We start from the raw sequence: 23,421 nt of genomic DNA on the forward strand, positions 1-23,421 counted from the left end.
CTTCACAGCTGCAACACATGATTATTCACTCTTTATGCCACAGATGAAAAACCTAACCAGAAACAGATGGGGAATGAATATTTTTAGAAACAGTATTTCAAAGCATTAACAAGAGGAAGAGAAAAAGTTTTCAGCTTTGGAGATAAAATTTTAAACTTTCTTGTTAAAGTATATTCAATAATACTTTAAAAATATTTTATTTATCAATAATACTGTCCACCCCAAATAATTTTCTCAGACTCTTTGATTTCCATGTTTCTTGTGGTCAAAACCAGTGTAAAATGCAAATTCTTTAATGCAAGTATAAGTAGTTGGTCTAAATTAACATTTTATAGTAATACACAGTGCTCAAATAGCTCATTTAAAGGTTCTTCTTGTTTCTGTTTGAATGCTTATTTTAATTTTGTATTATTTCTCCAGCATCTAATTGGATTTTATGCAAGACTTGCTAGGGAAATGGAAAAATAGGTGCCATAGATCTTAGAAAGCTTTTTGGTAAGCTTGAAATGAGTTTTTCGATATCCTAAGCATCTCCACAATTAACCCACCAGTTGGCTCTTTTCAGTTATCATAGTTTTCCTGCAAGAGAAAATGATCCTTCTCCTCCAAATTACAGTGTCAGAGAAGGATCAGTTCTGCTTTTGAAGCTGTGCTTGTGATAAAGATATTTTTACGAAGAGAAGAATTATTACTCTAGTTTTCTTGAATAACAAGTCTGCAAGTCTGATGAGTGCAAATGTCTTTAATCTCTTTTTAATTCCAGGCCAGAAGTGGAGAGTCCTCATCAGTACCAAGCACAGAAGTCCTGAGTTTCTAGCTCAGCAGGAAGAAATTAAATTGTGTCAGTGTTGGGTGTTCTAGTCTTCTGAGAGCTGCCTTCAACATCTTCAGCTTCCATCCTGAAACTTCAGTGCAGATGCAGATGGAATTATCCAAGTCCAATTTAGTGAGTATTACATTATTTCCTATAGGAAGAAAATCCTTCCAGTACAATTTTAGAAAAAACTCTTCTTAATTTGATTTATCCTAACCCTAAGTGAATGAAAAATATTTCACATGATCCTCAAAGCACAGTAACTAAAAGCTGAACTACAAGATCTTTAGAAGCATGAAAGATAACTGCTAATTTTTGGTACTGTCTGATGTATTTACCATGTTCATGAACTGGGAATAAGAATTGGGAAGTAGTACTTTTTTAACCAGGAGCTTTTTTCTTGTTTGGCTCCAAAGAGACACTGTAGGCTGTGATGTCACCAGACTTTTCACTTCCACAGTGAGATTGTTAATGCTCAGTGTGGCTGTGTTTAGATTTAATTTTGAGAACTCAGGTCTGTAAGAAGCTCATCACTTTCAACTATTTCTGGTTTCAGTGAGGAGCAAGCTCTGAAAAATTTTGAGTTATTTAGTGATATTTGGCATACTGTACTGCATTTCAATATTGTTGAAAAAACCCCTTCTCTTCATTCTCGTTCTGCCTCATTTCACCTCATCTATTTTGGGAAATTCATGATCATATTTCCTGACTTTTGAGTGATTGAAACAGTTGAGATATGTTAATGTTAAAACTTAAAATGCTAATTTTCTTACTGTTGCGTGAATTTTGATTTAATTTCTGTGTTTAGATGTACTGGGTAAATCTACCATGGTGTCTCAGACATTGAATTATCATTTATTTTGCATTTTGAGTGTTATCTATACAGTGCAGTTATTATTAGTTACTGTTAATTGTTTTACAGTAGGGATTAAAATCCACAGTTAAAATCTTGAAACTCTTTTGTACAGGAATTCTGCAAAGACATGATTAAACACAACTTATTTCCAAGAAAGATTCATAAGCTAGGATCAAGGTATCACTGTGGGGGAAAGAAGGACAAAAGAACAGGAGCAGGAAAATAAGTAAAACAATAGAAGAATATGGTTCATTGTTATGTTCTAAACAGGATGGGGGTATAAATGCAATTCTTGGTATACATGACCAGAAAATGTTCAACTGGCAGGGTTTTTGCACAGGAAAAAATAGTGAGAAATATATACATATATGTATTTTTAAATTTCCTTCAGTACTGTAGTCTCTTTCACAGTAATGTATTTCACCTCTTACCTTTGTTACTGAGTCTGACACCATTGATGACGTTTCTAGGTAAATTAAAAAGTAGCTACAGATGGATAAGGCCCTACAACCCAGTGCACCCTTTTTTCAGACACCACACAGGAGCTGTATATGCATGACTGAATGTGACATTTGTTTGTGAAGTAATCATTTATTATGCAAAGATCAAAACTTCATTATATCTAATTTTATTAAATATGTACATGTTATTACCATTTAAAAGAACGGGTATCATTCCAAGATCTGCAAACTTCTCTCTAGCTCTGAGAGCTGCGGCAGAGCCTGTATTAATGCTAGTTTAAAAGCTGGAAGCTAACGCAGTGTCACTGTGAGTGACACAGCACCACCTCTGGAGGCAAAACTTCATCGGCTGTATACTTTAGTTACAATCAAAAAAAAAAAAAATCTTTCCTGACAACAATATATTTATACATTGTTTAAATTTCCCAACTCTGTCCAACTTGGAGGATGGAAGCAAAAAATTCTGTCATGATTAGGATTCTCAGATGCTGAAGAAGGGAATTCGTACCAGAAACATCTGATGATAAAGGCTGTTTAAAGGCAGAGAAGGGGGCACAGGAAGCAAAGAGAAAGATGCGTCCATCTCCTCTGCTGGTATCCAGCCAGGAGCTCTCAATATTTTTCTTGCTCAGGGTCCCATGGCCTCAGTGAGGATAATGTTTCCTATCAGTGGCCCCCCTTCCCATCACCTCTCCACTAAACTGGTAGGTCAGCTTCTTCTTAACTTTCTTGACCTCCCCTGTCTTGCCATAGTTTCTCAAAGCCCGTGCCATCTTCTGGTAGGTCATTTTCTTGCGGTTGCCTTTCTGGATGCCCCAGCGGTGTGCCAATGCTTCTTTGTGTTTGGAGGAGAACTGGAAGGTACCTTTCTCCTTGTCCACCCACCAAATGCTGTCCTTCATGTCCCCGTTGCGAAGAAGGTCCAGAAGGAACTGATACAGACGTATCTTTTTCTTGCTGCCTGTGTGAGAGTCAAAGAAGAAAGCCAGTGGAGCATTAGCATTTGTGTGTAGTTCCTGGTGAAACAGCAGAAAGTATCTGAGTATTTCAGCTAGCTTGGGAGATGCATAACTTCTTCAGTTTGCAGAATTTATAACAGCAGACAATGTAACACTGTGGGGACAGAATGTGGGTTGATGTACCAAGAAGAAAAATGCAAAGAATAAGTAATTCCAAACGCTAAACTTCTGAAATTAATTTGCTAATTTGAAGCTAATTGAAAAACGTTGTTAATTCAAAACTAACCTAAACCTAATTTTGGCAGGTTATACAGAACATGACTCTCAGGTACTGAGCAAAGAGAGATAAGTATTTTTTTTAATTGGTTCTTCCTTGATTTTCTTGTCTTGGTTTTCCTGGCTGTTAATAGAAACTGGAATAGAAACGGCAAAAGCCATTTCCATTCAGGAAGCCTGAATAGACAAAGCCGAAGGAGGCAGGGGAATATATTAAGAAATGAGGTTTGAGATAGTTACCATTGTGAAAGATTCAGAGGATGGGGGATGCAAGGAGTCAAGGAAAGAAAAGCTTTGGCAGTGGCATAAAATACTAGCACAGCAGTTCTACAATTTTATTATCATCGTGGTAATATAACAGCTGCTCAGTTCATAGCTTGACAAAATCCTTCTGTTTTCACTGACCTGTTTCTCCATGCATAATTCCAGGCCCAGGGTCCACACCATCATTCTCCCCATCCGATACCTCCAAGGGGGGGCTCTGCCTCTCTATGTCCTCCTCGTCAGAGCTGGGCTGAGGTGGAGAGAAGTACATCCGGGGCAAATAGGACACCTTTTGGAGAACAGAGTAGTAGAGGGAGAAGGCAGTGATACAGAGCAGGGCATCAAGATTAAAAAAAGAAATGTAATGAAGAGAGGCACAGAGAAAAGAGGGGAGAAAGTAAGAGGTATTGGAAAATGTCTAGTGTAATATTGAGTGACTTAGTTGTTGACATTTATAATAAATGCCATCATGTTAAGAAACACTTTCAGATAACAGTCAGCACTTACACATGTACAAGATGCACCTTTACAAGAGGGAAGAATGAATAATGCTGTGAATGTCAGAACTTTCTCATATCTGATACCCTATGCAAGCAACACTGCCTCTCTTCCCCCATATCTCCCCGGAGCTTGCTTTCTCCTAATAACTTTCTGATCCTGGTTGTCTATCCCCAGGGTGAACCTGCTCTTCAGAACAACTTTTTTCCCAACACAGACCATCTGGAGCTAAATCCAAAGAGATGAACAGTTCTGCCCTATCATGGCTGGCTTTGGCTCTGTTGTCCTCTTCCTTTCTCAGGCATAGTACTTCCTGACAGCACTGATACCCTATGGGACAATATCCAAATCTGGAGATGGGATTACATCAGTCTGTCAGCTTGCTCTCTTAAACTTCCCCCATGAGGAGAGGAGTAGCCTTAACGACAAGATAAAGGATATATCATATCAGCCCATATTCTCTTTTCCCAAATAGCTCTCTGAAAATTCCCCATTAGTGGGGAATTTTTCATCTGCAAAGCTAGCAAGCCAGTTTTTGTGTTAAATTCTCTTGCCCTTATATAGAGGTGTGGAATAAGTGTGGAATATACCTCAGCTCTGTAAATTCTCAGTTGTGGTCTGGTTTGCTACGAAACATGACCAATTGCCACAAATTATTGCATCTTCTTATTTAATAATGTGAAACAGGTTAGTCTGAGGTGCAGGGAATAAGAACCCAGTCCCTACATTAAAAAAACCCAACCAACATCCCCCAAACCCAGCAGCATATCTTATATAGCTTTCATGGAATGGGACAGATGATAGTTCTTGAAAGTGAGCACCTTTTGTACTGCTCTTCTCCTTCACCAGGAAAGGATGATTTGAGCCTGGTGCCCTCCCCAGGGGCCCTCAGACACTGAAGTGGGCAGTGGGTGTTCATGAGTGACACCACTCACCCCGTGCTGGGCTTGGCCGAGTGCTGCTTTTCGGATGAGTTTTGCACCACCTTAAAATGTGCCAATAAGGCTGTGCCCAGGCTGGTGGGGCCCAGCAGCTGGCAGTTGATGAGCTGGCAGAGGGGCTGCAGGAAGGGCAGCGTTGGGCAAGAGTGCGTGTAAGCTTCCTGCCAGTGCCCAGGAGCGAAACTTCAGCCTGGCCACAGTCACCTTCAGCGTCTTACAGTTAAGAAAGCTGCAGCCCCAGGGCAGGAAGGAAGGGAGACACTGTGCCGTGGGGGAAGGGGATCAGAAGGTGGGACAGTGTCCTACAGGGGTGTCCCTGTGGAGAAAAAGGCTGTGGAAACCTGGAGTTTTTTGGGAGGTTGTGTGGGAGAAAGGAACTGCTGCTCTGGGGCTGCGGTGGGACACTGGGAGGGGACACGGTGTCTTCCAAGCAAGGGTAGCTGCAGAGGCCAGCCTGGGGTGTTGAGGAAGCTTTCCCCACGCTGCCCCCACTTTCCCTGACTGCTGTATCTGTGCTCATACTTCCTCTGCACCTGAAACCCAGCAAGGACAATGCAGTGTCACACAGTTTTGGGACAGAGTCAGAGTACTGCCCTGTGTGCCATAAAGAGCCAGATTACTAACACAGTTCTGGAGAGAGAAAACTTAAGAAACCACTACTTTCCATATTCTGATGTTTTCTCAGGGCCTGTGGCACCCACATGTGATTTTCTTCTTTTTAAAGTTCTTCTCACAGCTTTCCAACCATCTCTTTCATTCTCCCTTCAGAATAAATATTTTTTTTCTCATTTTAATATTTCTGAGGCCCCTGTTGGCGGGCTAACAAAACTTTTCGAACAAATCTTGTTCATGAACAGGTTGAACTTCAAATTTGATTTCACAAACTAATGCGATATCAACAGAAAATTAAAGAAATATCTTTGCATACTCTTCCTTTATTGCAAACAATAACTCTGATATTGCAGGACAAGCATAGCAAATTTAGAGGAGGTTTAAAACTTGCTTCCTGCTTCTCTTTCTTTGCCTGTGACTGAGAAACACCAGAAGCTGAACTTCAGAGCATGCCAAGGACTATTTGCATGAGCTATTCTAGGAATAAAAGTAAAGTAAAGTAAAAAGCCAAAGATCCCCTGCTGGTAAGGAAAAGGAGGGTGGTGGTGAATTCTGCATACTAACATCTGCAGCTTGCTAGGGTGTGGGGCAGGGAGATCACAGTGCTCTTTATCAAAAGTTGCAACAAAATTAGTTCCTGCCTTTCATACTGAAACAAAGGACCATAGCTGAGTAGTATGAACAGGGATAAGCAGAAGTGCCCTCTCTAGTTTTTTGGTTGTGTTTCCAAAGACATCCCTGAAGGGGCTCATTTTCATCCTTTGCCCCTGGCCAGGGGTAATGGCTGGTCATTAGGTATTAGCAGTTGCAATGAGCAACTGAAACAACTTGAAGCTTCCCACAGACTGCTGTTCCATGATGCATTTTTTATATTTGTAACTTTCTGTTCCTAATTCTTTGTTAGTATCTACATCTTATATTCTATTCCTGATTTTTTGATGGCTTGCAGTTTCCTGTTGTCAATGTTAACTTATTCTATTTTTTCTCTTCTTTCTTTTTGATTAATACAGTGTTAGCATACAATTTCAGTTTGCTTTGAGCAGAGAAACCCAAAATGATAAGCCCATGCATGTGGTTTTTCTCACAAAGTTTCAGCAAGGGTACTGTTATATGCAGCAGTGTCATCAGCAAATGCTCTTTTCTCCACCTTCAGCTCTACTCTGTCTTGTATTTAGGACTGTATTTATTTCATGTACATTGGGAAACTCTTTAGCACAAGATCTCCCAGCTTTCTTACTGCTCACAGTAATGACTTTGGGCATATTCTTGCAGGATCAAGAGTGATTTCCACACCTGCTGTGCTTAGTATCTTTGCAGTGTGATGGAACACCTTATACTTACAGCTCCAGTGAGAATTCACTGGTGCTTTGGTGACTACTGCATAGTGGAACATCTTTTTATTTTTACAGGGAAATGTCTGGCTTAATGCAAAACCTGAGCAAAGACAAGACAATGTGCTTTGGCTTGTGACTTCTTTACTCCCAGGCAGAAGCACAAGTAGGGTCTCCTCAGCCTGTGGTAGAATTGCCAGTGACTTGTCTTTGTTAGCATTTCTCATACGAGTCATATAAAACCGTCAGGGTTCCTTGGAAATATTTAAAACTTTACTACTACTTCAAAGCTCGGAATTGCTTCTTAATAGTCATGGGTACCCTTACTATGATGATACAAAGCTTCTCAGGTCCAGCTCATCTGCAGAATTGCAGACCAGTTGATTTTCATTCCAAATGAAACAAAAATTTGAAATTCCAAGCACCTCTGCAAAATGCAGTTCTCTTTTTAGAGGGCATGGGGAGCATGATTTCTCATTATCCAGGTAACAAGATATTTTAAATAAGTTTTTCTTGAGAATTAAGATCTTCACACACCCTAAGAACCTAAGTAACTAATTTCAGCAATCTCTTTCACTTAATAGTGTGCATTCCCTAATGTACTATTGTCTTTAGCATTATTTATCATGTGGGATTCTGAGCAGGGGCTGGTAGCCATACCTGGTGGTTGAGCCCGATGTGTGTGGTTGGGATTGCAGAATCCAAGACATGCATTTGCTCGATCTCCATGTGCCTGTAGAGCTGCTGCAGCTGGGGAGGCTGCACACTCTGCAGTTCTGTGAAATGGTTGTCTCCAAAGGTCTCAAATTCACTGTGCATGTGGTGTGGATGATACTCCCAATAATGATCTGAAGAAAGTAAAATTAGATTGTCTGTCATTGCAAGATTAAAAAACATGGCATTTACCTGGCTTTCATTGATTCTTACTCCTGTCACTGCCATTTCTGCCCTCTCCAAACCACTCCTGTTGATCTCTCTCTGTGCTGACAATCTGTATAGATCCCTGTAAAGTTTCTTTTCCTAATCTCATAAATTCCTGTGACTGGGAAGTATTACTTAGGCCACTTTAAGTAGGACAATACTCTTAGATAGTGGGATGGATTTCAATGATAATTTAACACAAGATGTTAATGCTGGCACTTTTCTCAAGAAGAGACCGTAACAAGTTTCAAAACATTGTCATTCTTGAGGCAACAAATTCTACTGATTTACATACTGTCTTATTCTTTTTACACTCTTCCTCATGGCATGGAAATGAGGAGGTGGAAAAAATGGGAAGATTATTCTGCAGCTATCTTTAGTCTTTATTTTACTGTGCTAGCAAAATTTCAGGAATGCTGCAGAAAAGGCACTTATCTAGATAGTTCCTGCTGTGTTGCTTTTCATACATTTTTAAGTACCAATACTGAAGAATAAAAGGATAAACACATTGGAAATCTGGTGTACACTCTATACAGGAAGGCTACATTCTAATTCGGACTCTTTATCTTTTTTATCTCTTTAGTATATTTGAAATTTCTGTGATAGTTTGGACTTTTTTCAAAAATATGAAGCAGTACTTAAATAACCACTATCATATTTCCTGATTCATTTATCTTTGAATTCCATATCATTCTCAGTTTTAGATTTTTGGCTTTTTAAGTTCAACATACGCCTCCAAGTTTATAGAATGTCATATTTGCTGCTCAAAATTTTAAATTTTCTGTGAGAAATATGAAGTATTGCTAATTCAATTTTCTATGAGAAATGTAAAGTATTGCGAATTCTATTATGATATATCATATGCAATAGCTGCGTACATAATTTTGCATATATTTGTGTGCAAACTGTTTTTAAAATCTGTATCAAGACAATGTCTGAGCATGGAACTAATCTTCCAGGGTTCACCTTTTTCTGCATCATTTTATGCATGGCTGAAATTTCTTCATGATATTCTATGTAAGAGTTCTAATCTGTATCTTACTATTCCATGTTCTCTTCCCTTCTTAAATTATTAAAAATCATTTCTGTCCCGCCCTTCACATGTTTTTAGGTTGCTGTCATGTACTCTTACAATCTATTTCAAATTATCACTTAACCTAGCTTCAGCTTTCAGTCTTTCAGTGTAAATCAGTATATTCACGCCTCTATTTGCACTTGTACACTTCTCCAAGCTCCCTCCCAGCTGTTGACATCCTTTCAATAACACAGTGGACAGAACTGAACACGTTCCTCTATAAATTTCTAAAGGAACAATTATCTTGTTCTGCAATATAATGTCATCGTGCACAACATTGTCTTTATACTAATGTGCTATGAATATTTATCTTAAATATCAAATTAGTTCTTTTTCTCATCTCCTATCTCCTCATCCCTCCCCATTTATGTTTCAAACAGCTAAATGTAATCACACTGAGGATTTGAAATCCAGGGGACTGACTTTGAATGTGGCTTCCTTTAAGGTGAACTCAGTGATCTGTTTATGCCAAGCACAGTTGCACCTGAGAAGCCGTAAGCTCTTTCAGCTGCCTTTGTGCTCAGGCCCTCAGAAATTTATTTTGAAATGTATTTGGAAGTTTTATCACAACGTTTATGACTTATTTTTTTGTCCTTTCCTCTTTTCTGATTCATGAATAAACCTCGTCATTGCATGTGAAAGGGGTGGAAATGTACTTATAAAAGCATCCAGGGAGCCGCTGCATTACTTTGCCATTTCTTTGTTGTGTGGCACTTTCTATGGGCTAGGTATGGATAATTACAATGCACTTCTTCATGTTGTAGTTCAGGAGAAAAATTTCAGTTTCTAGGGTAAAAAAGTGAGGTTTAGGGGTGCAAAGGACCCAGGTGTTTTTACATCCACGTCTGCTTCAATCCTGGAAACAGCAGAGTGTGCGAGTTGAAATCCATAATTTACCTGAAGCTGTGTACTGGTAGGAAGCTTCGAGCACTTTCAGTGTGAAACTTTCCATTTAGTTGGAAGGCTGGGCCACACTAACTCATGTTTTCTCTGGCTTAAATTACTGCAGATTTCTCTAAGTGGAGCCAACCATTGAGGTCCAATATACCATGGGCATCCCTGCATATTAAATTGTTAAGAATACATCACAGGAATAATCTGAACTCTTGTTCCTTAAAGTGATCTGGCTCTGCTTGCTGTGTGGAAAGTGCTCTGTCAGAGGGCAATGTATATTCCCAAAGATGTCTTGTCATTGATAATCTACAACAGCAAATGAGATCAGTGCATAATTGGGAGGATGACAAAGCCCAGAAAAAGTCTCTGAGGCTGTCAGTGGCAGGTCTTCAGATGTGGAATGTCTTACTAGCAGCAAATATGATGGCCCAGAGAGAGCAAAGAACATTTCCAACATGCATAGCCATGAGTACCTGTGCACCCTCTAGGTGGTCTACTTTTGATTTTTTTTAAATGTTTTTTTTTATCAGCAGTAATATTTTTGTACTTTGAGATACCTCTTCTTTTTAGCCTATGACAAGGTTACTATTGCTCCAGAACTGTTCTAACTTTTCCCTGGGGAGATTAATTAACCTATGGAACATTATTTATGCATATTCATGATAATAACTAATCAGTAATTATCATATAAATTACTACATTCCTTTTTGATGGAATTAGATGCTGCTGTAAAAATAAAGTAATAAAATAATACTATTGGCACAGTATATAGGATTTAAAGTAATGACATAATAGTATTACACTACAAAAAAAGTCTATGTCAGAAATTACTTCAACAGAAACCTATATCCAAATATTCAAGTTGTGATAGGCAGTAAGGTCCTTATTCTTTCTAAAATATCTATAATTTCCCAGTAATGCTTAGGAAAAACAATATTGGTTTAGTAACATTAGAAGAGAAATTACAAATCTGTCTCCACAAGCCCTTCTGTAGTTAACCATCCTGGTCAAGTTATTGAACATCAAAATAAAGAGAAAAATTTAAATATCTGTGTCTGCAGATATTTGAGTTACCAGAAACTCTTTACTTCTATGCTTTTTGTTAGTGTTATGTCAGTTACACATAGCAATTTTGTTCTTTTCTCTAAAACATGAGAGTGGAAGGAAGAAAAAAGGAGATAAAAATTCTAGAAATGGAAAGTGTCTGTTCTTTGGGTAAAGGAAAATGTCATTAAAAGCCAAGCTATACCTACAAATGGAGTCATTATGAGAAATTTCATGTGAAGTGAAAGAGGATGTGAAAAAAATTCTCTCTTACAAGACATGGAGATCATGTTTGTTTTGGTCTTGTATGTAGTGAAAGGTTAGAGGAAGGACAATCATGAATTCTGAACTCCCTCCCATGTCAGAGAGGATGTTAGCCTGTTGGGAAGCAATAGGTGACTTAAAGGCATCATGTTAATATTCACCATGGAGGTAGAGTCTCACTCCACAAGTGAGAAAACCTGACTGAACTTTTTCATGCACCTTCTCATGGCTGTAAATTGCTTTGTGCCTCTTTTAATAGATGAATAACGGTAGAACCAGCAGGCAGAATGTGAAACATGCTCAAGGAAGATATTTATAATAAGTGTGGAGCAATGGGCTAAATCTGCATGACGCAGTGCAAAACAGAGCAGAAATTCATGAGCCAGCTATTGAACCGGAAACGTGACAGCTCTGTCAGCACTGAGCTCTGCCCAGGCTGGGGACAGCTGTGGCCATGTGCTGGCAGCTCTGGCCAAGGCCTCTGGGAGGTTCTGCTCTGGCCTGGGCTGATTTTCCAACACATGAACTAGGAGTGGGTTTCTTTCAGAGCCCCACAAGCGTAGCTTACAAGTTCCCACTGTATTTTGCACATCTGAAAAAACAAGTCAAAGAAAGAACCCATAGAGAAAATAAGAAAAATATTGAAGGACACTGGAAACTCAATGTCTTGATCAGACACTACAGAATCACTTTTGAGAAGAGTGTCATGGCACTGGGCAGAGCATCAGTCTTATCTAAAACAATGTTAGACTCTTGTTAGCTCTCACTTCACAAACTTTGTGACTTTAATTATGCCAAATGTTCAAAAGCCTATGGGTCAGGCCCCATCAAATCATAAGAATAGCTTTGAAGGGAGGGGATTTTTTTAATGAAGTTTGGAATTCTTTATCATTTTCATACAGCATTTAAGACTAAGGTTCACATGTTTGGACTTTCCTCCACTTCTATGTGTGCTAATGAAATCAAAGCTGGGATTCCTAATTGGTCATGTTACTCCAGGATGTGTGACAAAAATAAAATCCCAGATCATGAAATCTAGTAAGTTCCATGAGGCTAGCAATGAAGCGAACAAGGGGCAGCACTCAGCTTCATGCAAAGAGCAATTTTTACTAAACCTATAATGTTTGGTAATAACACAGAGACAAAGCTGCAGTGGAATGTTGTAATTACTAAGATTGCATTGGTGTTACAAAATATGCTGTGTTACAGACTTACAAGCTCAGAGTAGGGTGATGGACTAATACAGGATCACCCAAAACAGCTTCTGTCCTGCATGACTGTGCCTCTGTGCTTATTGCAGTATTTAAAACATAGTCACACTGCAGTACAGAAAATAATCATACACAAGGCTTGTGGTGGTGAACATACCATGTTGTGGTTTTGCCTGTTAATTTTAGTGTTCACTTATGGAAATTATTTCCTACATGTTACTCACTAGTGGCACAGATCTACAGATTTTTTGGTGGACTTTACTACCATTTGTGAACATATGGAGTAAGGGTTTCCTTCAGTACTATATTTGAGGGAAAAGGAGAGTAATGCATGTAGGACAAATCAACAGATTAAGACATTGCCATCTCCCTTTCACAAAGTTAATTTTCTAGCAGTGAGAGAGGTAGTCTGACACCTCAGGAAATTTTCCTATTTCTTTAACAGTCCCTTGTCAGCATAATCAGAAGTATTATTCTGTCTAGTGACATCTATTTGCACTAACTGGTGGTATCAAGGTGCACAGTGCTACTGAATAGACCTGCAAAAGTATTTTTATGTATTGTCAGCGATCTCACTGAACCCCAAGCTGAAAGCCTCTCTCACAATTCTGTTCTTATTTCTTCTTTTTATCCTCCTGTCTAACCAGGTTCTTGTCTCTTTCACTGCTGTCACTGCAGCACCTTTTTATTCCTTTCTCCTTCAATTTTTCAATCATTGTGCCTTTATCCACTTTGGTCTGAACACTTAGTACATATTTCTAAATATACTTTGTGGCATCCTTTTCCTCCTCTTCTGTAAGGCTCTTCTCAAGACCCTATACTTCAGTCACGTAAACAAAATGAAAGCCAAAGTTGGGTTTTTCGATGTTTATTGGAAAGAAAGAAACTAGAATAATTTGTGGGTTTTAGTCTCCATCTGTGTTTTTTGGTTGTTCATTGCTCTTTTGGACTGTGAGCAATTTAGGACAGCACAGGGCACAGATATTTATACATAGCCGACTACATTACAGGTGCTTTCATAAATAAAAATTTGATTGAAATTTGCAGGCTGAGTTTAGGTTGCCTCTTCCATAAGCACTTACTGTAGGAGTTAAAAATATATTTTTGGGTTCTTTAGGACAAGCATAGCACAACTTTAGACAAATTTCTGTTTAAAATTCTGTTTATGTACTGCTTAGGCTTTAACCCATATACGTCACTATCCAGTTTTTGTTGTGTTCATTACGAGGAGTAAAATCATGTTAGTGTTCTGAGAAATATAGCTTAGGAACAGCCTTTCAATAGAAAAATGGGCAGTAAACCAGATGGGGTGATAAAATTATGACAGATAAAGGGATATTTTTGCTTGAGGTAGCTTAGACTTAATGACAGAAAAGTTATTTCCCAGTTCTTTTTCCTACATGGCATCTTTTATATTTATTGTTTAATTGTCCCAATTGCCTTCTGAGATAATCAATGTTATCCTGTTTTATGAGTGTGCAAACAGGTAGGGGGTATAATGTAAAAACCCTGAATTTCCACGTGGAATTTGCTGGGTTTGATTAATGAGACTTGACAGATGCCATGAGATAACTTATAAAAACTGAATTCATTCTTTGTCTTCAGGTGTTAAGAATATCATAGGTGTTTCCTGAATGAAACATAGAGAACAAATTTAGGTAGGAATCTCTTTTAGCTAAATGCTGAGTGATCTTACCCAGTAACTCACTGCTCTTTGAGATAGCTTCCGTTGCCACAGACAAAACAGTGCTGTGCTATGATTAGCTCAGACCTTAAATTTTAACAGCAATGGGTCAGTGGGAATCTTTCAGGGAAACTCCAGGATCTGCAGGGACTGCCACCAGTAATACAGCAGAACGGTGCTTTTCCTTCCTGAGTCAATATTGACTCTGGTATTTCCAGGGTGGTGTTGCTGGACCATTGTATTGCACAGCAGACAAAATTCACAAAACAAGACTCTCGCCTCTGCATTGATTTAGAGTCCAGTGCCCAGACAACATTAAAATATAGACACCAAAGCTTCGAAAGCACATACATAAATTGAAGTGAAAAATAATCATACAACATTTTTGCATTGAGTTATGTTTACATACAAACAGGTACAAGGAAGTTTTACAAAGATTTGGAGAGAGGAAGTACTTGGGTGTACTGGAGGAAGAGTGAAAGTTAAAGTTAGGTGTGGCAGCATGCAATAGAGATCAAAAGAAAGAGAAAAATATATGGAGTTGAAAAAGGCTAAATAACAAAGAAACCTAATTGAAATAAAAGCACAAATACATTATCTAGGACCTAAGTGAAATGGGAATTGGACATGAGAACACAAGAAGAGGAATACAGTGTTGCAAATCCATGTTCTCAAAAAGTTGAGAAGCAAGCTGAATGCTTTTGATCTGCAGAGGAAGATAAAAAGACAGTAGAGATAATGAAGGATAGAGATCATGAGGTCCCACTTTCCTGGAAACTCCTTGCATCATAGAGTGCTTTTTGAAATGCTCTTTCAGAGAAACCATGTTGCAGTTGTTGCGTTGGAACAAATAATATAATATTATATTATTAATAAAATACTTTTTGTTCCTGATTTAAAAATATGTTCTTATACATTATAGATCACAGCAACAAATTTGTCATTTTCTTGTATGTCCTAAATCCATTTCTTGTGGTAACTTTATGCTCCATGGAGATATTTTTTTGACTTACCACCATGACTCTCTCCATCACTGTTGAGATACTGGTAATAGTCATGGGGCTGTCGGTAGAGGTCTGACTCATAGGGTACCATATCTTCAGAGGGCTGTAAAAAGAAGAAAAATTTTTAGAACAGTAAGTTTACACAAATCTTTCCAAATTATTCATATAGTTAGTGCAGGGCTGATGCCAACCCATTTCATATTGCTTAGGGAAAGAAAGGGGAGATTTCAAGTTATTATTGAATCAGCTGGAGGGTAATAACACTGACAGAGGGCATAAACACATTTTCTTCCTCAGTTACTGTCCAAGGTGGCCTCTGACTGCTGGTTCAAATCAACTGCACAGGGCTTTTAGATACACACGGTGAAGACCTAAAAGTCCAAATGTGGAGCAAATAGTAAGTTATGACCTGCTGGATCCTTAGCTGTAGAATTGAAGTCCTCTCTATCCTCTTAAAACAGGTGACATAGGGTAATTTGCCCACTTCTCTTCCTCCTCAGGCCCAGTATTCCAATGTGAATACTGATTAAGGTCTTACATTGCTGCAATAAAAGTGGTTTGTTATTAGTTGGGCACAATTTTTTTGCTTCACTTAATGTTCCTTCTTCTTTATTTCCAGAAGGAAGAGTTAGAGAAGACAGTGTCTGTCAAGGGGTTTTGTTAAACCTTAGTCCAGTTAATTTTGTTACAGTATTTCCTTCCAATCCAAACACATTCTTGTGCTGTCAATAGCAAATGAGGACTCAACCACCATGTTGCCTTTTTTTGGAAAGGAAATGATTTCTAGTATTTGTCGGTGTTAATAGAAACATTTTAATTCTATTAATGACTCCATCATAACTAACTTGGAAGGACAAATATTTAAAACACCATAATAACTTACATGATGGGTGTGTTTCTTGTGCTTACATTTCATATGCCTATCTGTATGTCCCAAATCCTTTCTCTCCCTCCATGAACCTGTCACATTTTTGTAACATCTGCATTTTTAAAGTTTATGCCATGGTGACAGCATGACAGAAGTACAGGAGAGCTTCTCTTTTTCTTACTCCTCTAGACTGCTTGAGACATGGAACTTAAGGTAGCAGCTGCCACTAAAATCCAGATGGAGATGGTAGATAAGCAGCTAGCTAAAGAAAAAGACCTTTTTCCCTGTTTTTTTCAATTCTTCAAGTTAACTCCTTTGGTTAATTCTGTTAGAATTTGGGGATTTAAAGATTGTCCCTTTCTGAGGATTAAGATGTTAGAGAAAAACCCCAACAAAACACTTTCAGAAATTCGGAAGTTGGTAAATCCTTAGTAGGAGCCATATGCAGTATTAGTGTATCCTTAAAATGCACTGGGTAAGATTGTCTAAACCTTCATGATTTTCAGCACACACACTAGCTGGGAGTCAGATACATGGAATATCTAAAGCCTCAGGAGAAAATCCATCACCTGGCTACAAGCTCCAAATATAACTGGTAGTGGTGGATAATTGCTTTGGGGAAATCTTGAGAAGATGCTAACCCACAAGGAAGGCTACCTAAGGGAAAGGGACAAGTCATCATTTAATTGTATCCACAGCAGGAATACCAGTGGCAGGACTCTACTTTGGTCTCCAGAGCTGTACTGTAGGCCCAGTCTCCCTTTCCAAATCTATGTGATTACAAAATGATTGCCCTTTATTCACACAGAGATATAATGGGAAGTATAACCTATTTTCCAGATTTCACGGGGGTGGTCAAAGAAGGCAGTACAGCATGCATTTTCTCAATGTTTCTGGTTTTTTTACTATTTTCTTAGTGTTTTCTCTCTGATTATATGTATTTACTCATCTTCATTCCTTCAACCTTTGGTGTACTCTGATTTCTGACAAGAAAAAGTAATCAGCCTGCATTTTGCTTTCTTTAGGATAAAGTTCTGAATGGAATTTCTCCTTTTCATTATCTTTGCAAATTAATTCATCCCACTCCTTCATTTCCTTTCCCTAAATATATGCTTCATGTCAAATACATAAACTTATGCCTTCATGTTCTATAAATTAAAAACTAAATTTATAATTAGTATTATAAATTACTGTAATTCAAAGGAAAGCATTTGTGCTCTGTGAAAGGGGAAATGTCAACATCTGAACGGAAAATGCATATCACAGTAGTTGAGCAAAAGGAGGTAAAAAAGTCATAAAACAGAAAAATCTGTTTCTTCTCTAAACTAAAATACTAGAAACTGATAGAAATTATTAAGAAGTTAATACCTAAATGCATTGAAGTTTTTAACACTGATAACTATTTAGCCAAAAGTAAACTAATTTTGAAAGAAAACAGTATCCTGTCAACGTGGGCTTAATTTACTAAAATTTGCACTAATAAAACAAAGCATCTATCACTCATATCTTTAAAGAAGTATAGCTTGGCAGGGAGGCCAAGCATCAGTCCAAAAGTAGATAAACAATATATATTTTAGGCATGGAAAAGAATATTTGGCTTTTCCTAATCGTGCTTTTCCTTTGTTGTCTTTTCTCAGTTTCCAAACTTCTCCACTTCAGACCAATATACCTTAACAGGCAATAGTGTATCACAGTTTGGCAGCTGAGAATGAAGTATTTTACCATTCAAAAGCTACTTTTACAGATGCATATTCAATGACCAGAGCTAAAGGGAGGTGTGTTAAATAGACTCTTAAAACAGTGATTCCCTATATATTTACAGATCTTGACTGACTGCAGAGTGAGTTGCAGATACTCAACATCTAAAAATGTTTTTACATAGGGCATTGGGGTACTGTGAACTCTGGTTTGAAAGCCTGGGACTTAAAATCTCTTTATTATGGATTCTTGGAGTTTTTGTCCTTGGATCTGTTTCCTGTCCAGTGATTCTTTTGATAAAACATGTGTATCCTTGTTAACTCATGCAACTTGACCAGTCCATCCTCACAAAGGACTTTTAATGCCACTGCTTTCTATCTTGGTGTCTGATCCTCAAGGGCACAGTAACTAACATATGTATAACTGCAAGATGTACATTAAATCTTATATACTTATCATAAACTTAATCTAATGGTGGTTAAAGGACATAGAACAGCATGTATTCTAATTATCCTATGGGAAGGGGGGATATTTCCCTCTATTTGTTAGAGAGGCTATTTCCAATAACCTGTTCTTAATTGCTTCCTGTTTTTTGGGGGGTTGTTTTGTTGTTTTATTGGTTTGTTTTTTTAAGAAAAGTTTCTTTAGAAATGTTTTCTCTAATTAGAGAGATGTGCACTTGCCCTGTCCTTCTCTGGAACCTCCCCACCCACACCCATTTCAACATCTTACTGACAGCACTTCCATGACACTGAACTGTTTTGTGACTCCTGACAAAAAGCAAAGAATAGCTCATGTTTAATATTAAACTCATGTCAATGGCCATTTGTTCTATCGGTTGTTTCCACGTAAAAGAGTGATTGAAAGCTTTGTTAGGATCCCATAGTTGTGGTCTAAAGTTGGTATCTCCTTTCATGCATGCCATGAGGGGCAGTACACTATCTAAGACAGTATCCTACCCTCCAGTGAGAGGTCAACAAACAATACTTTCTGTCACAGACTTTGATAAATGAAGAGTGGCCTCAGTCTTGCATCTTTGCCCTGAAACTTAAGGGAAAAGCCACAAAACCAGTCAGGAAAAGCTCAGTTGGCATTGGTTAAGAGAGACACATTGGACTCAACTGAATAGCAGTCTGAAAATCTTGTTACTCCCCAAGACTTTGTCAGATGATTCCAGGAAATTGTAAAATCACTAAATGCTGATATTTTTATTATCTTGATATAACTATTCACTGGCATGTGATTCAAAAATATTTCAGACAATTTCCAGTGATGTGCTGCTGAGACAAGCTTTAAGGCCAAGATTAACTGTATTTCCTTGGAAAAAAGTTACAGTATAACTATTTTAGAAAAGATGAGTAAAAATATTAGCATGATTACTCATTGGGCCAGCCTCACTGGACCGTGTTGACAATGCAGTTATGTGGAACAGAGTACTTCTGTGGGGCATTTTTGCTCTCATGCAAAAATACTTCATTCAAAGCTGTGATTTCTACAGGTGGCTACTTAAGTATTCATATATAACTGGAACCCTCTTCAGGCAAAGGTGCTTGACTTAATAATTTTTTGACCCATAACACGACTGATTTCTGTCATACATTGAAAGACACAGACCCAGTCTGCAGAATTTTTTCCCCACAAAATTCCTAATCTTCACAGGAAGATGCAGTACTCCCAAAGCATTTAAACAGTGTTTTTCAGCTGAAGGATAAGAATTTCCTAGCACAGGCAAGAGAAAGCAGTTACTGACCCACCCTCAACTGAATGGGGAGGGGTGAGGGAGGGAAGTGTTGCTGCAACCCCTGCCTAGAAACAGGCTCATGTCTCCCCGCTGAAAAAGTCCCAGGAGACACAGACATGCAAGGCTCTGGCTCAAAGTGCACTTAAAGGAAAGTACAAAACCATGAAATTATTGATTTTTCTTCAGTTTAATCACAAAAATAAAAATCCAATTGCCTTGTTAAGTGCTTCAGTAAGATGCAATTGTATTTTCACTGCCAGTTGTATCACTCATCTGAACACAGTTCAGACAGAATATTAAATGCAACACAAATTAGAATATGGGCCAAACTGTGTTAGATTTTCACTCAATTTATTCAACATATGCCCTGGAATTCAACGCTAGGAAAAAGACAGAAAACTTGGCTATGAGTAAAGGAATGGACAGAAAATTTTTTTGAATGGAGATGCCGTTTTCAGGGGAGGATAAGGACAAGGTGTGTTTTTCTTTTTAATTTTATATTTTTAAAGCCCAACAAGTAACATACTGAGAAATCTCTATATACATTTTTATTTTCTTGGTTTCTATTCTGATTTCTATTCTGTTGCACTTACAGCAGACCCATTGGGAAAGTCTTTGTATTTAAGATAAAAATAAAATATTTTTAGGGTCTTCTCACCCTTTGGGTAGATAGCTGATTTCAGGGGCAGTGAAGATAAACTGCAGAAATAAAGGGTCTCCCCGAAAAATAAGATAGATACTTTCAGTCATCATGAATTCTGAACACGAGAGGAATTCAAAGGGCCATCTTTCTGGATGGAAGATAAGAAATGTCTTTAGTCTTCCTTAAATGGGACAAGGCAACACCAAAAGTTGATACCAGTTTTTGTTAAAAAGCCCTTGGATCTGCATTGTCTCTTTCTGTTCTCTGACACATGTATTGCAATTACTGTAAGCCATCCACCACATAAAAAGCCAAGTGAACCACCTTATCTGACACCTCTTCAGCTTCTACAAACTTACTGAAATCTAATTAAGGCCTCTTGTACCCATTCTGCTGAGAGATTTCCCATTAAGGCTGGTTTCTGAACAACAGGTTAGCGACATTATTTTCTTCATAAATAATTTTTTAACTCATCATACGATAAATTACAGCAGTGCAACATGCTTCAGAGTTAATGAAAGGATAGACCTGTCCCATAAGCACACAGAAAAATTTATATCTCGGAGAAAACACTGAAGGACCCAAATAAGGACCATAGGTTTTTTCCCCCATTCGCCAATTGCTTTTTCATAGTCAGTGAATTCAAGAGAATTTAGTTCAAGAAAAGATTGAGTTAAAAACTAAAATGCCACCCTTGCAAAGGACACACAGAGTCCTAAAATCTGCAATATGTAAATCAACATTCAACAACTCTTCTCTCACAGATTAGTAGACATTCAAATACATAACTATGTCAGAGCCTTCAGATGATTAAGAATTACAATCTGAAGAAAGACGGCTTTTATATCACGTAGGTGGCACTGAAGAAAAGAGATTTACTGACTTGCTATAAACGTCCTGTACAAAAATACCAAACGTCTAATCTATGAAAACAAATGGAGATCAAAATCAGATACAAGTTTGGGGAGGAAATGTTAATTTCCCTTTCATTGCAGTGTTGTCACTAGTTTTATATATTGACCTAAGCCAAACTTCCTGGCATTACAAATACAGAACAAGACAGAAATATTTGTAAATAACAAAACCTGGTTTACTTTGTCCTTTGCTTCTGAGCCCAATGGTCCATATTACAAATAAATCCATATACTCACAGGGGGAATAAGGGGAAATCCTTCCATCTTGCAAGCTTGCAACATTCAGCCAAATTCTGAGTGAATTTTTCTTAATTCAGTTTTCAAACATCCAGAATAACTGACTTGCAAAAAATCATATTTAAAAAAAAAAAAAGGAGGGGGAAAGAAAAAAATTTTAAAAAAGGAATATTAAAAAAAAAAGAAAGGAAAAAAGGGACTCTGTGAAGTCCCTTAGCAATGGTGGATCTCAGGATAGGAGGACTTTAGCAAGTTTTCATGGTTTGCCCCAGTAGGTTCTGAGGTGAACTTCTTTCCTGAGTTGTTGTATGCGAAGTTCCTGATTTTATCAAATGTCTGTAGAAGGCAGATAGCCCTTGGGTCTATCAGCGTGCTGTGACATCACACTTCAGCCAGTTTGCATAAATCTCATTTCAGGGAGCTGTGGCGCTGCAGCAGGAAGTCTGCCCCAGCCATGGACAGGTGCTCTGCTGTATAATCAGCAGCCCAGAGCCTGGGCCTGCTATCAACAAACGAGTGTGTGGCTGCAGCACCCTGTGTGCTTCCCACTGTGCATGAACCATAACCATGGCGCTGCCCTCCTGTTTAAGCGTCTATCATAAAGACATGGTCCTGACAGCTTCTGTGAGGCCACAGCAGTGGCACAGACTTGCTAGGTAATAATAGTCCTGGGTTGAAATTACGTGGCAACACTTAGCAGGTAGGAAAAAAAGAGTATGCAGTTTCAAATACACAGCCTTAGGTTTATACAAAACACTGAAGCTATGCCCAGGAGACTTTTGTCATCAGCTTTGCGCGAGAGTAAATTCAGTGAAAAGTACTTTGTCCTCTTAGTTGTTTCTTGTGAACTCTTTTCTTTTATAATTCTTGCAAGGAGAAAGTATTACATGTCCCTCACGATGACTTCCCTCCGGTCCTGAGTGCCTTTAACAGCGAATAGAGTACAAGATTTACAGATTCCTGCCCAAAGAGTCAGGTGCAGAAATACCTTGTAGAGATTTTGTGCTAGTTCTGCTCACTTGATTTTCTCCCCTCTCTTCATCCCAGTCTTCTGCTTGCATTTGGCTGTGCTGAGCAAATGCCCTTCATATGCAGGTTCTGGCAGTGGCAGAGGTGAGTGAGGCAGGGGGCAGGATGTAGGGGATGGGGCCTGGCTACAAGCGGAGAGAGTTCTCATTCTGCAAAATGCCTTCTTGCTTTGCAGTTAGTTACTAATGTCTTGGAAAAGTGAAGTTTCTTTGTCTGGTTTGTTCCCCTTCAGTCTATGCCCATGTGCCACAGGTTCTGCTTTTGAAAGCAGCCTGTTCACCACTCACCTGGATCTGTGTGCAAGGGGGAATTTCAGCCTCTCCAGACTTCCTCCCTTGTACACTGGTAAAACCAGAGGCCACTCACAAGTTCCTCTCATTCCCCACCCTCAGGAACTCAATGAGCAAACCATATTAGCAATGGGATAAAATCAAGAACATGATGGGATATTAACTCTTGAAGCCTCAGGCTGAAATTTATCAGCATTAGTTGATACATAAGCATTTAATTCTTACTTAATTCATACCATGAACTCTTGACTTCAGCCTGGAAATAAGCAAGCTGCTTAACAGTCCACTTCTATCCCTGAGATGGTTCTCAAGTCTCCCCCTGGATACCAGCCTGGAAGTAATCAAACCACCTGGGGGAAAAGGCGAGAAGCAAACTGCCACCCTGATGATAAAACTCAGTGCAAACAGAGGAGAAGGGAGTGAACACACAAATCTTACAGTGGGTAATTGAATAATAGGTGATAAAGCAGATGTGGAAATTGTGTGTCTATTAACAAGGCTATTCAGAGCAAGGAAGATATGCTATCTGATTCACTGCACTGGAAGATAGCTTAGGCAGCTTCTGCAAGTATTAAGAACGTGTTTTATACAGAGAAGCTTCTATTAAAGTGGAATGAAACTATATTTCATAAACTGTATGATATTTCTGTACTGTCTTTTAGCACAGGAAATTGCCTAATAAGGACACATATTTTGCACCAGCCTTACTGCACTTGCGGAATGTTAGATTGCCAACAATATCGACCAGGTCCAAACATACAGTAATCATAAGTGCACCAAGGCAATCGATATAAATAATTAAATTAAATTCTCTGCATTCTGAATCAAAACTAAATTATATGCCATAAGGTTTCAGGGCCAGTAGAAAGTCCAGCAATTGAATAAACTTCCC

General features: G+C 38.5%; 1 protein-coding gene across 1 annotated transcript; it reads right to left on the reverse strand.

Moving 5' to 3' along the window:
* Positions 1–724: 724 nt before the first annotated feature.
* On the reverse strand, positions 725–21,635 carry SPI1 (Spi-1 proto-oncogene). The gene is made up of 5 exons (XM_033063882.2): positions 21,211–21,635; positions 15,119–15,212; positions 7,673–7,860; positions 3,772–3,919; positions 725–3,092 (listed from the first exon to the last, which is right to left on the reverse strand). Exons 1-5 carry the CDS (start codon positions 21,253–21,255, stop codon positions 2,776–2,778), a joined length of 792 nt encoding a protein of 263 aa, XP_032919773.1. The 5' UTR covers positions 21,256–21,635; the 3' UTR covers positions 725–2,775.
* Positions 21,636–23,421: the final 1,786 nt, after the last annotated feature.

The sequence above is a fragment of the Catharus ustulatus genome, chromosome 6, assembly GCF_009819885.2.
Source record: "Catharus ustulatus isolate bCatUst1 chromosome 6, bCatUst1.pri.v2, whole genome shotgun sequence".
NCBI classification, from domain to species: domain Eukaryota; kingdom Metazoa; phylum Chordata; class Aves; order Passeriformes; family Turdidae; genus Catharus; species Catharus ustulatus.